Source organism: Vidua chalybeata, chromosome 8, assembly GCF_026979565.1.
Source record: "Vidua chalybeata isolate OUT-0048 chromosome 8, bVidCha1 merged haplotype, whole genome shotgun sequence".
Lineage (NCBI taxonomy): Eukaryota > Metazoa > Chordata > Aves > Passeriformes > Viduidae > Vidua > Vidua chalybeata.
Window position 1 is genome coordinate 17,877,159 of NC_071537.1, and position 18,313 is coordinate 17,895,471.

Consider the following 18,313-nt stretch of genomic DNA (forward strand, 5'->3'; position numbering starts at 1 on the left):
AATATTTTCTATTTGGAACTGACTTCAGATGCAGCAGAATCCTGAAAGGCAACAGACCAGCTGAGTGAAACAAGGCCAGAAATATTACTTGGGAGAACACCCATCGTCCCAAGAAGGTATTTCCTGTATCTTTTCTTATGCAATGTCCACCTAGATTTAATAACATCAGATCACATCACCAGGGAAAGGAAAAATATCATCCTGCAATTAATTGCATATCTGTAAGTGTCAAAGCAGCCCACTGAAAGACTACAGAGAAGAAAATTTCATTGTGTGTAATATGCTTTAGTATGAGAAATGCAGAATAAATGGATTTAGCTCCTTTTAAGAGGAATTGCAAGGCCAAATTAATCCCTAGCCTAACTCTCTCTGGCTTTAGCAGAACAGCAACAGAGCTGAAGGTGGCCCACCGTTCTTTTATGACAGGAGTTCCCATGAAGACTCTTAGTACCTTATTAAGCAGCAGTTGGAGTCTGTTGAGTCACACTATTTTGGTTACTCCTTCTGTTGTCATTGGTAAAGCATGGCTTTGTGCTGAAATCTTAACAAATACAGCTCTATTAGCTTCACACCAATTTAATATTGGATTGTTAAACGTTAATGTACTGCACCCTATAGCTTTAAATAGAATTAGATATGTTTACAGCTTTGGTTAAATGCACCTTGTTCCTCCACATTAAATTTTATTACTAGAATCCTCCATCAGCAAATAGGAGTAAATCATATTAGTGTCGCAGGCTGTGTGGGGGTTGAATCTGCAGCCCAAGGAAAAGGTATTTTATTACTCTTTATTACAACTTTCTAATTGGTAGGTGTGGTCAGCATGCCATTATCTCTGCAATTGCAAGCAAATTATTTGTTTTAGTATAACTGGAACGTAATTTTGTGGGGTTCTTTTCATTAAAAAGTTCAATAAACTTCTGTCCTTAGCCAAGGTTTGGCCAGGTGATGCTGGCAAAGAGGGACTCACACCAGAAAAGATTGCATGTAATATTTACTTTGTAGGTTAAATTCTGCTTTTAGAGGGCATCTCCAACACACCTTGGGTGAGTGACATCCAGGTGCCAAGATCCTTTTTGGCTGCAGTCTTACCTGCCAGGGTAAAAGATAGAATTCCTAAATTTTACTGCATAATAAGTGGTCCTTTGAATTTTCTGCACTGATGTGAAATGTATTCATTCCAGTGCTTTGTTTCACTGGCAGCTTTGATTCCATGTCACTACCTTGGCTGGGCTGATCAAAAGACTGCATGTCAGTGGACGACTCTTGCATAGCAATAGGCATTTCATGAATCCTCTGTGCCTTGGCACCTTGTTGTGTCTCTCTTGTTCCTTACCAGCATTGCTGGGCTGTTTCCAAACCCCACAAAGGGCTTTTCAGTCTTCCACCACTATGGTCAGAAATGTTTTGGCAGCCCTTTGTGAGCCTCCTGCTGAGACCTGCTCAGGTTTTCATTTTACGTAACAGAGACAGGAACTGCAGCTGTGTTTCCCTGCTGTGAGGATCTAAGACCTGCTCTGTGAGGATCTGTCCCTGCATCTTACAGCAGGGAAGTAGGAGGTCATGTCCACAGAGGCCATAGGCAATCTCACTTGGGTTGTGATCCTGGCTAGGGAGAAACTTAGGGGAAAGGGACTGGTTTGGTCAAACACAAGCTTTCCCTCATGGACTTAATTTGAGTTAAGCCTTGTTAAAATCCTATTTGTCTGTAGCAGTATTTTGCCATAAGGAAGTGAATGAGAACACAAGAGTGCTTTTGGGCTTTGTACATAGAGCTGTGAAAAGACAAGATCACCTCTGGGGCTTTGGCCTTCCTGTTCCAGACTGGCATCACCTTGGGCACAGTACATAACAGCAGTACATAACTACCCACAACCTCTCATCTTTCTTTGAGAAATTAGCCATTTATACTTTTGGGTTATCCTGAGGAATGAAGAGGCCTGCAGGAACTTCTCTGACTGCTAAGATAAACTCTCCTGACACTGGGGAGGGTGGAGGACCACAGCACAGAACAAAGACATCACATAAAATATACAGGACAAAAAAACACATGTGGATGGGAACAGCTGTCACATTCAAACAGTAACTGGATGCATGTTCTCCCCTTACCATGAAAGCAAGTAAGAAGTCACTGAATACTGCTCAGTGGTGCTGCACCATTTCCTCCACCTCTCATTCTGCCTGCTGTGCATAGGAACTAGAATGAAAACTGCTCAGTGCTCTCTGTGAAGGGGTTTTTCAGGCAATCAGTTAAGCAGCTTTACACATCTCTTTCCCCTGAACTAGTCCTGTGGGGCTGAAGCCAGAGAGTTAGGCCAGGAATTAATTTGGCCTTGCAGTTCTTCTTAAAAGGAGCTAAATCCATTTTTTCTGCACTTCTCACACTAAAGCATATTATACTTGGTGAAATTTTCTTTGTAGTCTTTCAGTGATTACTTTGATACTTATAGATGTGTAATTAATTACAAGACGATGTTTTCTTTTCTCCAAGACCTTATTATATCAAGGTGGACATAGAATAAGAAAAGTCAAGAATCATGGGCTAAGTGCTCAGGTCAGAGGAAGATCAACAATTTTCTATACAGTTATTTTCTCCATGGCACCTCTTCATCTTAAATGGTCCTGCTTTGCAACTATACTCTGCTCTTAGAGGAAAATATGCCCTTCAAATCCCTCAAACAAACATAGCTATGCTCACTTCTACCTCTACTTCCTCCTTGCTTGCTCTCAAAGAACAACCAGAGGATAGAAGAGGAACTAACACAAAAGCCAAAATTAGTAAATCACCATGCACATGATTACAGCAAATGGCAAAGGCCGCTCCTATGCATTACTATAAAAAATAACACTAATTGGGATGCTTTGCAATTTCCTGTACAACCCATAATTAGGTTAGATAAGAAACTAGCAGTGTCTAAGTGCTATAAATGTCTAAATTAAGTTATTTTGAAAGTGCTTGGCACTTTGACATTTGAGAGTTCAGAGTAATTGGGGTATTGAAATAAAATTACTTCTGTTATTTAAAAGGTCATTATCTTCTTCGGGTAGATATATAAGGACTATTTTCTACTCTACTGAGCTGGTCTATTTGGTTCAATTAGATCTGCTTCAGTAGATTTCTAGTGGGCCTCCTCCCACTTATCACAGCCCCAACACTGGCACAGAGGAGGGCCTGTAAATATACAGCCCAGATATGGAATATATATTCAGCTCATAATCAGGCTCTGAAGAGCCCCGAGTTTCTCCCATGGACACCACAGGCTGCTATACAATAAGGTGGCAAATGAGTCCTGACACAACAAAAGCCAACAAATGCTGGCTGAAGCCAGGCAGACAGAGGCTTTGGAGCAAATCAGGATTTCACCTTCCCAACCAAATAATCTCATAGTCTGGCAGTAGCTGTGGTTATTTCTGTAACTACTGGAATTCCTTTATACCGTTACCATTTAGAACATCCACGGTCCCACTGTCACACAAAGATACACCTTTTGCTTACTTACTAGATCTGGTGCTCTGCAACTGTGTAAGTCAAAGGTGGGAATTTAAATGACTGCACCTTGACTGCATTTGATTTTGATCAGACCAGCAGTGTCAGTAAAATAAGGCGTAGAAGACATGGACATTGGCTGAGGAGACTTAACTTACCACCCCTTCTTCACTGGAGATGCTACAGACAGGAGATGGTAGGGAATGGACTGAACACTGGAGGGGAAAAAGAGCACTCTCACCCCTGTGGCTTACTTCATGTGCTTCCCTCAGGAGAGCAGAGCATCCCATCAAAACTGGAGTAGATATGGGAACAGGAGATTTTGTTGTCTCTCTTGGCCAGAGAACATATGTGCAAGGGAGAAACAGCCTCATGTCATGTCCTGACAGCCTCATGTCCAAACTGAACAAGGAGACAATTTCTGACCTGAAACAAAGAAGTTCCCATGCTGCTGTTACCCCCATGACAGCTCCACACCAAAGTCTCCACATGCATAGAGTTGCAACACCTGAATATGAAACACATCAAGTGATTGCTGGACAGAGGCACCACTGTCCCCATCAGAAGGGCTACATTTGCTCAGTACTCATTACATCACTAATTATTGTGGTCACTAATTCATTATGGTCACTAATATTCCAATGTACTGCTGAAGGCTGCCTGGTTCTGGGTACCAATTTCCTTAAGACATTTAACCCTAGTGCAGGGAATAAGGATGAGCTCTTTTAGATAAGCCCTCTAAAAAATTTCATGTGGCAAATTTTCATGAGCCTCCTGATGCTTGGGAAGAGCTCTGATGACAAACTGTCTGTCAGAAAAAAGTACAGAGAGGGTTGTCATTCCTCCACAGGAATTACACCAGCCTGTACCCTCTCAAACACCCCCATCAGCCTGGCTGACTTCAGTGACAATAATTGGCATGCACACATCTGAACAGTGACACCAATAATGCAACAACTGATCCCTGAGTTGGGAAGAGTAGCACATAGTGACAACTACAGGGAAAATTTCCCTGTGGGAATTACAGGCTGCCATGCATAGATTTCTCAAAAAAGGTTCAAATAAATTCTCTTTTTTGAGGATGCAAAGGCCTTGCAGTGCACAGGCAAATATTGCCTCATGAATGTTAACTAGCCCGCAAAATGCTAGAGATCAGGCTCTACTTAATGCTCAGTGTTATAAGACTTCTGTTGCTGAAAAAGGAAGCAAGATAGCCTGTGTAATAACCAAATAAGTGTAATTAAGGCATTTTAGGGTTTATGGTACTCAATTAGATTAAACTAGCTTTTAAAGTCACAAAGGTTTGGTTGTTCCACATTTCTCTTCTTCATTTCCCCAGAGGGCAGAGTTAAAACTTATTTCTGCATTTCTTATCCTTATGGCATTGAATTTCTTTTAAGGATAATTCTCATCCTGAGCTACTTACCCCGTGCAAAAGTTGCTTCGGAGATAATTATAATAGTCTGTTGATGTTCACACTGTTCCACTTATAGTAACAACGGAGTTGTGCTAAAAGTATTTGCTGTGGAATTGCTATACTTCATTTTTCAAGCATATTCTAGATCTGCTACCCCTACACATGCATCCCAGACATGTGTAACATCAGCATACTCACAATTCACACCACTACTGCCCCTGGCCTAGCACCAAGGCTTTTCTATGTATCAGTCAAAGCCACCTCCACATCCAGAGCTGATGGAATTTCCTGGACATTTTCATGGATATTCACAATTTACCAAATGCGCAGGAGACCAAAACAGATATTAAAACAGGTGGTTGCAACAGGGTTCATTTCAGCTGATCCTTCAACCACTTATTACAAATTTTGAGCAAAAACTTCCTGTCCAGAGATTACCTGTAGAAAAATGACCTGGTAGCACTCTAGTCCTGTCACACACACTGGCTGTATCAGGCCTACAAAATTTGTTATCTGCAGCATGCTGACATTTGTGCCTTAACTCTGCAATCTGAGTCATGCTTTTGGTACTCACGGTATGTGTTTCTTCCCATGATTTATGTCGTTTGGGAAAAATTCTCTGGAGCTAGAGAAGAACGCAAAATGTTTTCAACCAACCATTGTTGTACAGCAAATCATTCCTAATGAGAACTTCTACTAGGATGAAATTGCAACCCACTTCTATTCATCTGCCTTTTATATTCTCCCAAATTACAGCTCCTTGAAGATGAGGAAAGATGAAGATGCTCAACTTGGGAAAACATTTAACATGCTGACTTTCATTCACACATGCACACTCTGGACCGGTTCTCTGTGATTCAAAACAGATGTTGCTGAAACAACTACTGAAGATTTAAGAGAACTGATGTTAGGCACAAGGAGCTGAGCCTGTCAAATCCATGCATGGCCAGCCTACAGCTGGCCTCTTCTTATACCAAACAAAGACAGGTTGATGTCTAGAGTATTGGTGCCATTTGTGCAGCTGCCCAGGCTGCACAGTGAGTGCCACTGCCAGCTCTAGAACAGGGAGCAACTGCTCTTGGCAAAGACAGGCTTCATAGAACGGCTGAAGGAGGAAGCAATTTGCAAGCTATTCAAGATGCTTACCAGGTAGATGAAAACACAGGTAGTGACCTTCTTTCACAGCTCTTAATCACCTTTACCATGGTTCAGTAAAGCTGTATTTGCAGTTGACAGAAATCCAAGTCTTGCTGTCCATGTATCCAAATCTCAGCTAATTTCTAAGGAATGTGCAGAAGGAAGAAGAAAGAAGTAGTACACTGTTGTTGACAACTGACCTTTCCTCTGTCCTCAGGAAAAATAAAGATAGGCACAGTTCGCCTTTGCTCCATATTTTGATTTGAATATTGGTGTGTCTTGGCCTGTTTTCAGTGTATGTTTCCCTGAGCACAGAAAGATTAGTATTTGACTCACCAAGGCATGCACGTGGAGGTTAGAAAGGAAGACCAGACAGGTCATCTGTGTAGACGTAATGCAGACTTCCTTGGATGCCTGCATCATGAACTTACATCTAATTACTGCATTTTCAACAGGCAATTACCTCACTCACTCAGGAGATCAGGCCGAACCATGGAGGGGCTCTGGTGGGGACATGTCTCAGCATGGGAAGGAGGGAAGAAGGCTGTTTGCTACAGGACAATTTGCTCATTCAGCAACGTAACTCAAAGGAAGAGTCATTAGCTAAGCAGTGTCCCATAGGAAGAAGAAAGTTGATAGTGTAATTAAAAGAATGGTAAAAACCTGTGTTCTAGTCCAGATTGCTCCTAATGATGCTAGCAAGTCTCTAGCACCACGATTTTGGCATACAGCAGTTCCTCATGTGCAGCACACATGGGGCTTCATTCCTGCTGTGCTGTCCAGTCTCAGTGCACTGGAAATCAGGGAATTCTGCTCAAGGATGTGTTTGGTGGTATGAACAAAAGAGCTTTCAGGCCTATAATGTCCTTCACATTCTTCCTGGCACATCTCTCACCCATTCAGCATGTTCAGGATGCTGCTCTGCCTGTGTGACTGCTCAGCCCTTCTGTATGTGAGGTAAAGGATTCAATCTTTTCACCAGGTCCAGGAGGAGCAGAAGGGAGAGGGAGTTCTCAATTTAGCTCCTTTCAATTATGCTAAAATGTTAAACAGGTTGATTTTTCACAGTTTTTCCATCCCCACTAGGGACACAAATGGCACTTGAATTTATTACACTGTAGGTCTCAGCCTTCATTTACTACAAATACTCACTTTTACCATAAAGGGAGATTGTGGAGGTAAATCCTGAAGTATGTCTAATATACTGAACTTCCAGAGACTGTAAAGACAAGGTTAAAAAGAAGACAGAAAAGAAGGAAAATTAATGAATATGTTGACCAGCCATGTCAGATCTTTCTCCTCACCTATTCCATACATTTTGCCTGCCTTATTATAAAGAAAAAGTCAGAGATAGGAAACATTGCAGCAAAACACATGTTCACAGTGGGGCTGGATAAAGGAACCATCATCAGGCTGGGAATTCCAAACTTCACTTTGCGAACAAAATAGCATTTCAAAAGGCATGCATACATTTTAATGCAAATTCAGGGAGAAGGAAAGAGCGAGATATTAATATTCTTGCATGTCAGTGAAGAATAAAAATACTGGGACATACTCATTTACCTGTTTGAAGCCCAAGTATTTTTTATCTCATGATACTAAAAATGCAATATGTTATTACTAAGCTACACTGCTCTTTGGCATAATCAAGGCAGTTTTATTTGCTAAATAATATTTGTGAACTACAACGTATTATGTCAAATTCAGTATCTAAAATAACATTTTAAATACAAAAGTTTTCCCAAGACAAATAGTACAAAAATCTCATTGTCTATGTGCATATCTGTCAGTTTTTCTCACAACTTTGGGGTCCAGTGTCCAATTTAAATTATGCTTGATTTGCAGGGTCAGTCCAACAACTCCCTTAAGATTCTGTCCCCAACCAGAGGCTTCCAGTTTCTCTGCTTCTCTCATGCTCTGAAGTGTAAATTTTCTCTCCATCCAAAGGGTTGAAAGACCAACAAATCTTGGCTATTTCTTCCTATCCATCCACAGACCAGCAGCAGAGTCTTCCCCAGTCATCACCAACTAGGAGCTTTGAGGAATTTCTTGAGAAAGAAAGAAAAAGACAAAGAAAACCATGTTTAAGAAGAAGACAAACAGGATCAAGGCTTTTCCTGTATGTGCAGCAATTAGGAGGATGTAATATTCAGGGGAGTACATTGTCTTTAAAGCTAAAATTGAAGACCCATGTTAGAGAATAGTCAGAGTTTTGGTACTTCAAAGATTGAGCTTAGAATTGGATCCAAAATTTCCTGGAATTCAGTGGGTGAGTTGGGGACAACTTAACCAGATCAGAAGCTCTTACCCTTCTCTGAGATTCTATGAATGTTAAATAATCTGCTGTCCAGATTCAGAATTCAGACTTGTTAGCATGATATCCTGGGTTCAGCCAATGAAATCTCTGCTTCATGCAGTGCCACCAACACTAATGAAACTAATCCTCACCCCAAATGTTCCCCCTTCCAATGCACATCAGCATCACACTAACTGCTCAAAAGATGAGCATGCAGAACACAGGAACGTTTTATCAACTGTCAAAACTTCAAGACTTTCAGAGAAAGAGACAGTAAGTGTTTTACAGTACATCACAGCATCCTGGAGTAGGAGACAACAACAAATATTACGGCCAGATGACTGCGGGAGGGGCTTGAGTAAACTAAAATACTGCTGGCTGTGCAAATGGAGAGGAGTTGAATGACAAAGTTGTCCTTCGGCCAAAAACTTCCAGTTCACATTTTAAGGAGGTAGTATCTCCAGCAACTCCTAAGACAGGAGTTATTTCTGTGTTGCAGAGATGGTGTAGCAGCTACTAAGTTTTAGAACTATTCTGGCCAAAACCTGCCATTGCTCCTGGCTTGTCTTCTACCTATCCAATGACTCCCCCAACATCATTCATTAATGCACCTAGCCAGGCCAGCTCCTTGAGGGGCTGCTTTTGGCTACAAGAGGTACGACTGAGCTCTAAGAAGTCCCAAACTGAATGAACAACAGGAGCCCAGCCCCAGGGCCCCTCTGCTGGCAGTGGCCCTACCTGGACACGGCCAGTGCCGTCACCGCCGGACTCGTCCTGCTCGCCTTGCCAGTCAGGGCAACGCTGGGATTCAGTTCCCGACAGAGGACAAGATGCTTTCCACACTTGTTACCTGTTGTGTGATTTAAAAATAAATATTTAGAAAGCATCAGGGGGGCAGCATGGATGAGATTGTTATTATTTACGGTCAGCAAGTTGTTAAGTTGAAAACAAATATATTTAATCTTGGCCTGTGCTGTTGCAAAATAGGCCCATCCCAATTTAATTTGTGGCTATGATAGTTACATGTGCTGACGTGCGGCGGTATCAATTGTGTGCTAAATTGGATTTGTGTATTATTGCTTTCTAAATTGCATGCCTAGTTCAGCAAAATTGTTCATCAGTTTTCACTGGCTCTGTGCTTAATAAGATGCCCCACAATACTTTGCTGCCAGGATATAATACAGCCCATAATTGCCTAGTAAAAAGAAATTACATAAAGCCCTGGTATTATCAACTTATCTAAATCTGCTCATAACAGAACCAATAATTAAATGCTGTGGACATTTCACATACACACACATACATACGCACACCTAACAACATAACTCAATCACGGTTACTCTGGCCTTTCTAATGACTGTGTTTTCTATTAATTTTATTTTCTTTAATGCACAGAATAAGATGTGGGAATATTTGGTCATTTAAAATAATTCTGTAGTCATCTGAATAGGTTAAGGGAGGATGACCTTGCTTTGATTACACCTTTCAACTCTTTATTAAAGAATGCTGTTCCTATATCCATCTGAAAACACACAGCCTTATGTTCATGTGCAAACAGGTGTTGTCTCTACACATCACTGGATATCTGGGATAGGCACAAATCTTTTATGGACCTCTTGGAAAAAAAACACAAACAAGAATGTTCTGCTGCGCTCCCGTGGATGGCTTTTAAGTCCTTATTTAGAAAACTGCTTAAGATATATATTTTACAAATAGCTAAAATATCAGTCTCTTCAAAAACATGCATATGGAATTATGCCTGGAAAGACCTGCCATGGGAAGTTATAGACAAGAACTTCAGAAATTCTTTAATCAAAAGAGACTTTTCTATAGGTAAAGAGAATCCACAAAATGACTACAGAATACCACAGGGATTTTGGAAAGAATGTTAAGTCTTTTGCTTTGAGTTATTGACAAAACAATCTTCGATTAGAGATGAGAACAAAAACAAATATGAAGTTATCACAGCCAGACTATCTCACATCTGGCATCTCAGGTGTTCTTACACCTTTCCTAGAAGCATCTGGCTCTGGATACTCTGAGGCATGACAAAAGGTTTGATAAGCATCTGGTTAGGCCATTAAACATAAAGAGGCATATTGGAAATATTTTCACATAGCAATCTAAGCAATGCTGATGCCAAGTTCCATGAGCAGCACTTCTGAAGATCTCTGTGGTAATGCCCAATTACTGTATAATATCTTTTTTTTTTTTTGCAGATGTTACATCTATAGCTCTATATTTATGCAAATTGCATGCCTAAAATTGAAGTAACAGAGAATGTCTGTAATGAGGACCACAGCAAATAAGTGGAGTAAATTATACATAATAACACCACAATTCCTTTCTCTTAGAAAAAGCACTGGGAAAAGAAGAGAGCTGTGCTATTTAGGATGTGCCTTTAAAGATTTCTGACAGGTTTCAGCTCCTGTAGTTGTTAAAACAGAGAATTGAGCTTGAGTTGTTTTTAGTTCCAGTCAGCACCATAGTCCCACCATCTCATTAACCTCAGCTTTGTGAGAACTCCATGGTACAGGCTTCAGCTGCACACAGCCTTGAATAAACAGTTCCAAGCACTAGGGCGTGCTGCTGGCCTCCCACCAGTTTGAAGGACCTCTGACTTCTTTTTAGGTGGCAAAGACAACAAACTTCTCTGTTCCATTCCAGAGCAGGATCTGGCACTGCCTACTCTGATGTGGTGCCAAGATGCTTTAGTACAGACCATCAGCAGAGCTGCCAAGGCAGTGGACTTTCTGGAGCCAGGACTATTTCCAGCCATTGGTTTCATGGGTTCATGTAGAAAGGTGGCCTTCTGAGGTTGTCAGAATGCACAGGAGAGCCTGTGAAAAAGCCTTCAGCTTCATCCAGGTGTGCCCATGAGATGGCTGGCTCAGGTGTGCTCTCTGTCTCCAAGGTGGGGCAGTTGCCACCCACCACTGTTGCTGGTCACAGTGAGACTGCACCAGTTGCCCACACCATCTCCCCTCCACACCATGGTGCTCACACCCCTCTCTTCCTCCTCACAGCCAAACAAGGCTTGCAGCACTGGGTCACGCTGCAGTTCCAGCCCACACTGTGGTCATACCTGTGCCACCGGGCTCTTCCATCACACCGCTCTGCGCTCTCAGTCCAGCACCTTGCTCTGCGGTGTTGCTGTATTTGGTCTTCCACAGCTGTGCCAGTGATGGGGGGGAAAAATGGAAAAAGCATGGATTGTAACAATGAGAGAAAGCTTCAGCTCCTGCTTCCCAGCAAGGGAATTGGACTTCTAACACCAGGATTTTGCAGCTGTCTCCCTTTCTGTCACTGTCCTGCAGGGTGTCACACTGAAAAAATGCATGCAGGGAGCTGGTGGGGTTGCAAGGCTGACATGCTATCAAAAATCCCAGTAACCCAGGAAGTTCACCTACCATACCGGAGGCAGAATCAGCAGTGAATTCTTACTAATGAGAAAGTAGGACTTAACATACTGAGCTGTGAACTCTCAGAAACTATATTCAAACATGTTTCTGAGGAGTGATAGAATTTTTGCTTTCAGAATCACCCCAAAATGGACAGCACATTTTCAAAATTCTCCATGTATGGCAAGAAGTCCTCTTGTCAGGAGGATAAAAGTTGATAGGAAGCCAGTATTTTACTCTGATTTTTACTTTCTGCCCTCTGCTGCACTGTTAAGAAAGCGGCATGGGCTTTTAGTAGCTCTGTCCCTCCATTTAGAATAAAAAAATCTCTACCTCTGGTCTACAATGAATCAGGATTCCTTTTCCTCTCTCCCATCCACCTACCCTCACCACTCCATCTGTGCTTCCTGTGATGATGATGCTGCGTGTGTCCCAGTCCATCACTTCAGCAAAGCAGCAGCAAACAATGTGGCAGGTGGGGCTGGCGGCAGTGCTGGTGCTTGCAAGAAGCTGGCCATTGACTGTCCACAGGTACAGGCAGGACCCCGCACAAGAGACAATGTCACCCTGTAACAGAGCAAGAGGCAGTGTCTCAAAGTCCTACACTCATCCTCCTCCTAACTTTTAAATGCTGATTAGAAATTGCTGAATTGCTCTGATGTAAATTCTGACCATTGTTTTTCCACTGGGCAGATGATATAAACCAGACAAAGTAAAAATCACTTTTTTTTTTTCCATGAAAAATTCTGATACTTTTACATCACAGAAACCTGAAACAACTCTCTCAAATTTAGCAAGATAATGCAGAAGAAAACAGTTTTTTTTCCACATTTTTAAATGAAAATATTTAATGAAATGTTCCCTTTCTGTTTTCCATAAAATCCAGGGCTTTAGTAAAAAAAGCAGACTGACAGTCTGACCCAGCTACCATCAGTGACAGGGGCTGTGCACAAGCAGTGCCTAGCACAGGTTCTGGGCCAGAACTAGTGCTCTTATGAGTTTTACAAATAAGCATTCCCTGAAACAAGGACCTGCTTAGCTACAAAGCCTTTGGTGATTTCACAATCCTCCTCTGCCCCTCACAGGGAACTCACTGTCATCGCATTTCTACACCGTGCTCTGCACTTGGCCAATGCCCAGCTCTGCATCCAGTGACCTGCACTTGTGATGCAGAAAACATCCTTTGCATGGCACCTCCCCCCTCCATTCCATGCAGGTGCAGCCTTACCAGAGGCTGCTTATAAGGAGCAAATACATAGGTAAGTCCTTCAGGAAATACAAAGAACCAAGAGCCAATGCTGCAATTGTAAATGATCTAATCAAGAGTGCATTTTGATCAAGTTATTAGTTGAAATTCTACATGACTTTTCTACTCTTGATCCGTACTAAGAATCAGCTAAATAGAACCTCGTCAGTGAAGTCATCTGATTCTGAGAAAGGACAGTGTGCCCTTAAATTAGCAGCATGCATCTGGTTTAAGTCAACTAACACCTTACTTCACCCCTGCCTCGTTTGGGGCCATGGCTCTTCACACTGCTGGGCAGAATTCTGGAGATAAAAAATGATAGCATGTTCAAAACAGGCCTGCCAATAATTCAAGAGATTAAATTTCAGCTAACTTATCTGCATGAGAGTACATGATGTCCAGGCATTGGGCAATAATCTACAATGCTTTTCAGGTCTGGATCAGGGATTTAAAACTAACTGAAATAATTAGTTACAGTAAGCATTTACAATCCTCCTCAGTTTATGAACTTTTGGGGACAGTTCTTATTTTGTGTCTATGCTACACAAATACCATGAGGTTTAGATCTATAGATGGAACTTCTAGGTGCTCAAGCAACTCCAACAGTCACATAATGAAGAGATGTATAGGGTTCTTATTTCACTGAAATTTTATTTCCTTCAAAACTTTGCTTTGAACCATTCTGAATTTTTCAGGAAAAAACTCTTGCTACCAATCATGTAATTTTTTGTCAATCAAAACACTGTAGCACAATGGAAACACTTTGTTTCTATTTTCATGTAGCTTTACATAAATATATAGATAAGAATGAAACAAAAATTACATTTCAGAATGAAGTGTTCTGTTTTGCTAACATCAAAATAATTTTTTCATCCACAAAATATGGACCTCTTTTTTTTTTTTGAAGCTTCAGTCATACTTTTCTAAGGTTTTTCCTCTATTAAATGAACCTTTTGATATACTATTATCCAAACAACTTAACCATTTGCACTCCAGTAAAGTGGAGATCAGTCATTTGGATCAGTCAATCACCAGACTGTTCCTGGCACAGACTGTCTCATTTTTAGATGGTTCCAGGAGAGCAGATACCGACTGAAAAGGCTGCTGTACTGGCTGGTGCAGAATGCAGAAAACTCTGTCCCTTGGGGATCTCAATCAGCTCTGTGCCAGCCCTCTCCTTCCTTTCTGAATGCTTGGCACTGCTTCAGCTCACTTCCAAGGGACCATCAAGATACTCTGAACTGGCCTGCTGAGGCCACTGGCCACTTTACACTAACCAGGACTGCTAGGACTGGGGGCTGAGCTGGCACTGAACAGACAACTTAATTCCCACCCTCCAATTGCTAGCCATCAGACTGCATGGTTAATAAAGCTCTGATATGAGATGATGTTTTGGCACAGACCAAGTACAGAATATCTGCCTGGTTTCTTACTGCTATGAACTCAATTTTGCTTTTGTACAATATCCAGGACTGGATTCAACCTTGAATTGTCTGAGCAGCTGAAACCCTGTTCCAGGATATTAGCAGAGAGGAAAAAAAAAAAAAAAACAAAAAAACCAAAAAAACCAAATATGAAAGCAACATTTTTGGGAGGTAAAAGGTTGCAAGAAAAAAATCTCATCCAGAGTGTTTACAGTAAAATCCAATACAGAATATTTTCCTATCAACATGAATGCAATTCTGGCCAGGCACAGATCTCAACAGATTTATACCCACTGCTATCAGGAGCTCTCCCTGCACCTGGGAGAAGAAAGGAAAGGAAAAAAACCAACATTATCACTGCAAAGATGTAAGGCAGTTGTCACCTGAGCTGGCAGACTGCAGTCTAACATGTCTCAGATGCATGAATGTGCAGCTCAGATGTGACTCTGCTGCAAGAATGTCAGGAGAAATTAATGAAATAACAGGGGCAACAAGGTTACGGGTGAGCCAAATACAGGAGGTACTAAGGTAATACTTCATGCTCCATAAACTAAAAGTTGTTTAATCCTGCTATCTATCTATCCACAGATGCTTCTTAGCTACTTAGCTACTCAGTCTAAGATGTTGCTTTTAGTGCTCGCCTCTCATCATTAAGAACACTATTAGCAATCTCAGTAGAAAGAAAAAAAAATCAATGTATCAGACTCTCAGGATGTTTTTATGTTGGGAAAAGCACCCATTACATTATCATGAAATGTTCATGGATGCATCAGAAGAAAGATGATAAATGAAGACCTTACTGTTGAATTGTTGATGGCAACAGAACGGAGGCTTTCCTGGTGGGCAGGAAGCTGGGTTATGAACGTCAGCTGGTTCAGGTCCCAGATGATGCAGGTTCTGTCATCGGATCCACTCACAAAGATGCTGTAGGTTACAGATGCAGCAAGGCAGGTCACTGCCTGAGTGTGTCCATACAAAGCCTGGTGGGGAAAATCCAACCAATAAGCCACAGCAGATGGTGGGTGATTTACTAGGGAACCACAGTCCTACCTCATTTCCTTAGTAAGAACAACCAACCTAGTCATTCTTTGGAGAACAGAAGAGGGAATGAGGGGGAAACACCAAAGGTCATGACAGAGAAACATCCTTGTCCTCAACTCAGTTGAAGAAAGCTGAGGGTCCAAGAGATGATATGACTTGCCCAAATTACACAGTGATTCAGGCCCCTTGGCCTACTCTTCAGATTATAAGACAGTGCTTTGTGCTCAGCAAGAAAATAAAATCATTTTTCACTTCATTCCATGCAGTTTTAACTAAAATTTATGCTTGGAAATGTCCCAATATTTAAAAAAACTTTTTGAAATACAATTTATCAAGATGTAATTCAGTAACCTTCTGAGTCTTATCTTTCTGTGGATCTGAACAAGTATTAATAAATTTCTAATATTGGTTAAGAGAAGAAACAGCATTTATGGAGAATTCTTGCTTTAAAGCCATGTAGGAATTCCTTTCCCTTTCATCTGTACACAACATTATTTTTTGCTGTTATTTTATAGGTTCCGTGACATAAGGAGTGTCCAGTTAAACTCAGCCTTATTTAAACAGTTTCTTTAAAAAAGAAACAAGCTTTAGGCAACTTAACAGCACAGATAGCATGGATTGAAGTATGCTGCTAACAATTGTTTTATTCAGCATTCTCAAGTGACAGCAGTGTACATTTCTGCTACATAACCACAGTAAATGAAAGTAAAACCTGTAGTGCAACAGAGAAAGTCCTTCACAGCTTTCCTAAAAAGCCTTTCATGTCTCATTTTTTAGCTTCCTTACTGTGAAAAGTCAGACCTACCAGTTTCATTTTTTGATTTTCGAAGGAAATGCCTATTACTTGCTGGCTTTCTTTAGCACATTATTAGCACATTTCTAGATTCTGTCTCAGTTGAGCTTGAAGCAAGGGAGCCACATGTACCAGATGGCTTTTCTGGACACACCTCACCCTCTTTTCCAGCACATGACTGTGAGACTGAACTCTTGCTGGCTAGCATGTGCTGCCACTTGCCAAGGTCACCAGGACAGCAGCAATCAAACATCAATGCACTGGTGAAGAAGCTGAGCTGCAGCAGGCTTTGTATTGCTGAAGGTTACCCACAACTGTGAGGAATGACTTTCAGCTTGGGACTTATTCCATGCATAAGAACTGTCAACTATAAATACTGGCACAAAATTAGGTCTCTAACTGTGGTTTTCAGAAGTCAGAAACACTCTCACCTAAGCATGGAAAAGAAGGATCAGCGATAGCTTCCGACTGGCTGTGGAACATTGTTTTTACAAAGGACTGAGGATAATCAAGGATAATCAAGTGAGAACTGCTGCAAAAAGAGCTGGGACAAGGCAGGTTCAAGGGCTCAAAATTTCCTCTCCTTTCTCCAAAGCATAAAAGAAAACATATCTAGTGTGAAAGCATCCAAACTGCCAAATCAAGCCAAGCCAAGCTCCTGCATAAGTTTCACTAAAACATTTTTTCTCCTTCATTTTAACCCATGAAGAACCTACTTGGCAGTGAAACACTTTAAATACAAGCTGAGTGTGGAAGAGATGGATAGACCTGCATACAATTACACTATCAGATTCAACCCAGCAGTCTCAATGCACATTCATGAAAAAAAAGTCTCTTGCTTTTGGCTCCCTACATCTTTTCATTATCACTCTGCAAAGACTGACAGATTTTTCCTTAATGGGAAAAATCCTGCAGCATATTTGCATAAAGATCTTGAGGCCTGTCTCCAAGGTATTTTAACAAATATCAAAGGACAAAGAAGATGGCCAGCTTCACTGCAAGAATGTTTAGTCCATGAAAACTTATACTAAGTTTGACCATTCAACTTAAGTGGCTGACAAGGACATAGAAACACTACAGATATGCTCCACACCTTCCTGAGAGGTCTGTGAGGCAGAGAGCACACCTTGCTCAAGTGTTTCGTTTGGCCCAGAAATTCTAGCGACTGGATCGCACAGATCCCTCTGCTAGTAAATTGCATGGATCAATACTGAGGCAATTATGCTCAATCTTTAGTGTTCCTCAAACTGTGGAAGCAGATCCCACTAGAGAGGCAAAAGCTACTTTTTCTGCAGAAATATAGTTTCTGTACTTTACTGCATTCCAAACTAGAATGTGTCAGTCCCATGAGACAGCTGGTAAGTGAATAGCATCCACTTTATAGCACGTAAGCTGTTCTTAAGCAAAGCTCACTCTCTCAGGAATTTTTTTTTTGTTCAGCAGAAAAAGCAGCCACCATGAAACAGTGAATTACATGAAAGCAGAAAGTAATTCACTGGAAGACATTTAGAACCATAGTTCAAGTTTACGTCCAGTCCAGACAGTCATAAAAAGGAAAAAAAAAAACTCTGCTGGCAAAGTAAAGGAAAAAATACAAAATTTGTCATTGCATGATCTCATACCACTTTGTGGATTTTGGGTAATACCAAATTAATCACAATGGAACACATCAGCAAAGCTGATTTTAGATTGTTAAAGAGAAAGACATTATAATGCAGATAAAAGACAGCCTCTTTGGTTGCCTGAAACTCAGACTGATCCCCTAACTGGTACAGTTTAGATACTGATGAAAACGATTGCTTTTGCTTTTCTCTGCTGCTAGTTCTTCCATTTCTATGTTCATGTCCTCCTTTGGAATAATAATCAGCTGGATTAAAAGGTCATTAGATCTTGTCTCATAGTTTTGTCTTCTACAGCATTAAACATCATAAACCTCAAAAGAGAGGCTGCTCTAAAACAGTTTTCCCTGCTAATTTCAACACAAATTCCAACAGGAATTTCTGACAAATGAAGATCTAAATACTTCTCTGGCATTCCAGCCGACAATGAAGTTTTCACTTCGTTTAACAAC

The 18,313-nt window shown here is 41.1% G+C and overlaps 1 protein-coding gene across 1 annotated transcript in view; it reads right to left on the reverse strand.

Moving 5' to 3' along the window:
* Positions 1–7,554: 7,554 nt before the first annotated feature.
* The window catches only part of WDFY4 (WDFY family member 4), a 113,464-nt gene continuing 102,705 nt past the window's right edge, over positions 7,555–18,313 (reverse strand). The window contains exons 57-61 of the mRNA XM_053948975.1: positions 15,209–15,388; positions 12,123–12,305; positions 11,423–11,510; positions 9,076–9,187; positions 7,555–8,089 (exon numbers count right to left, since the gene is read on the reverse strand). Coding sequence (XP_053804950.1) covers positions 8,023–8,089; positions 9,076–9,187; positions 11,423–11,510; positions 12,123–12,305; positions 15,209–15,388 — 630 coding nt within the window. The 3' untranslated portion in view covers positions 7,555–8,022. The remainder of the gene's footprint in view (positions 8,090–9,075; positions 9,188–11,422; positions 11,511–12,122; positions 12,306–15,208; positions 15,389–18,313) is intronic.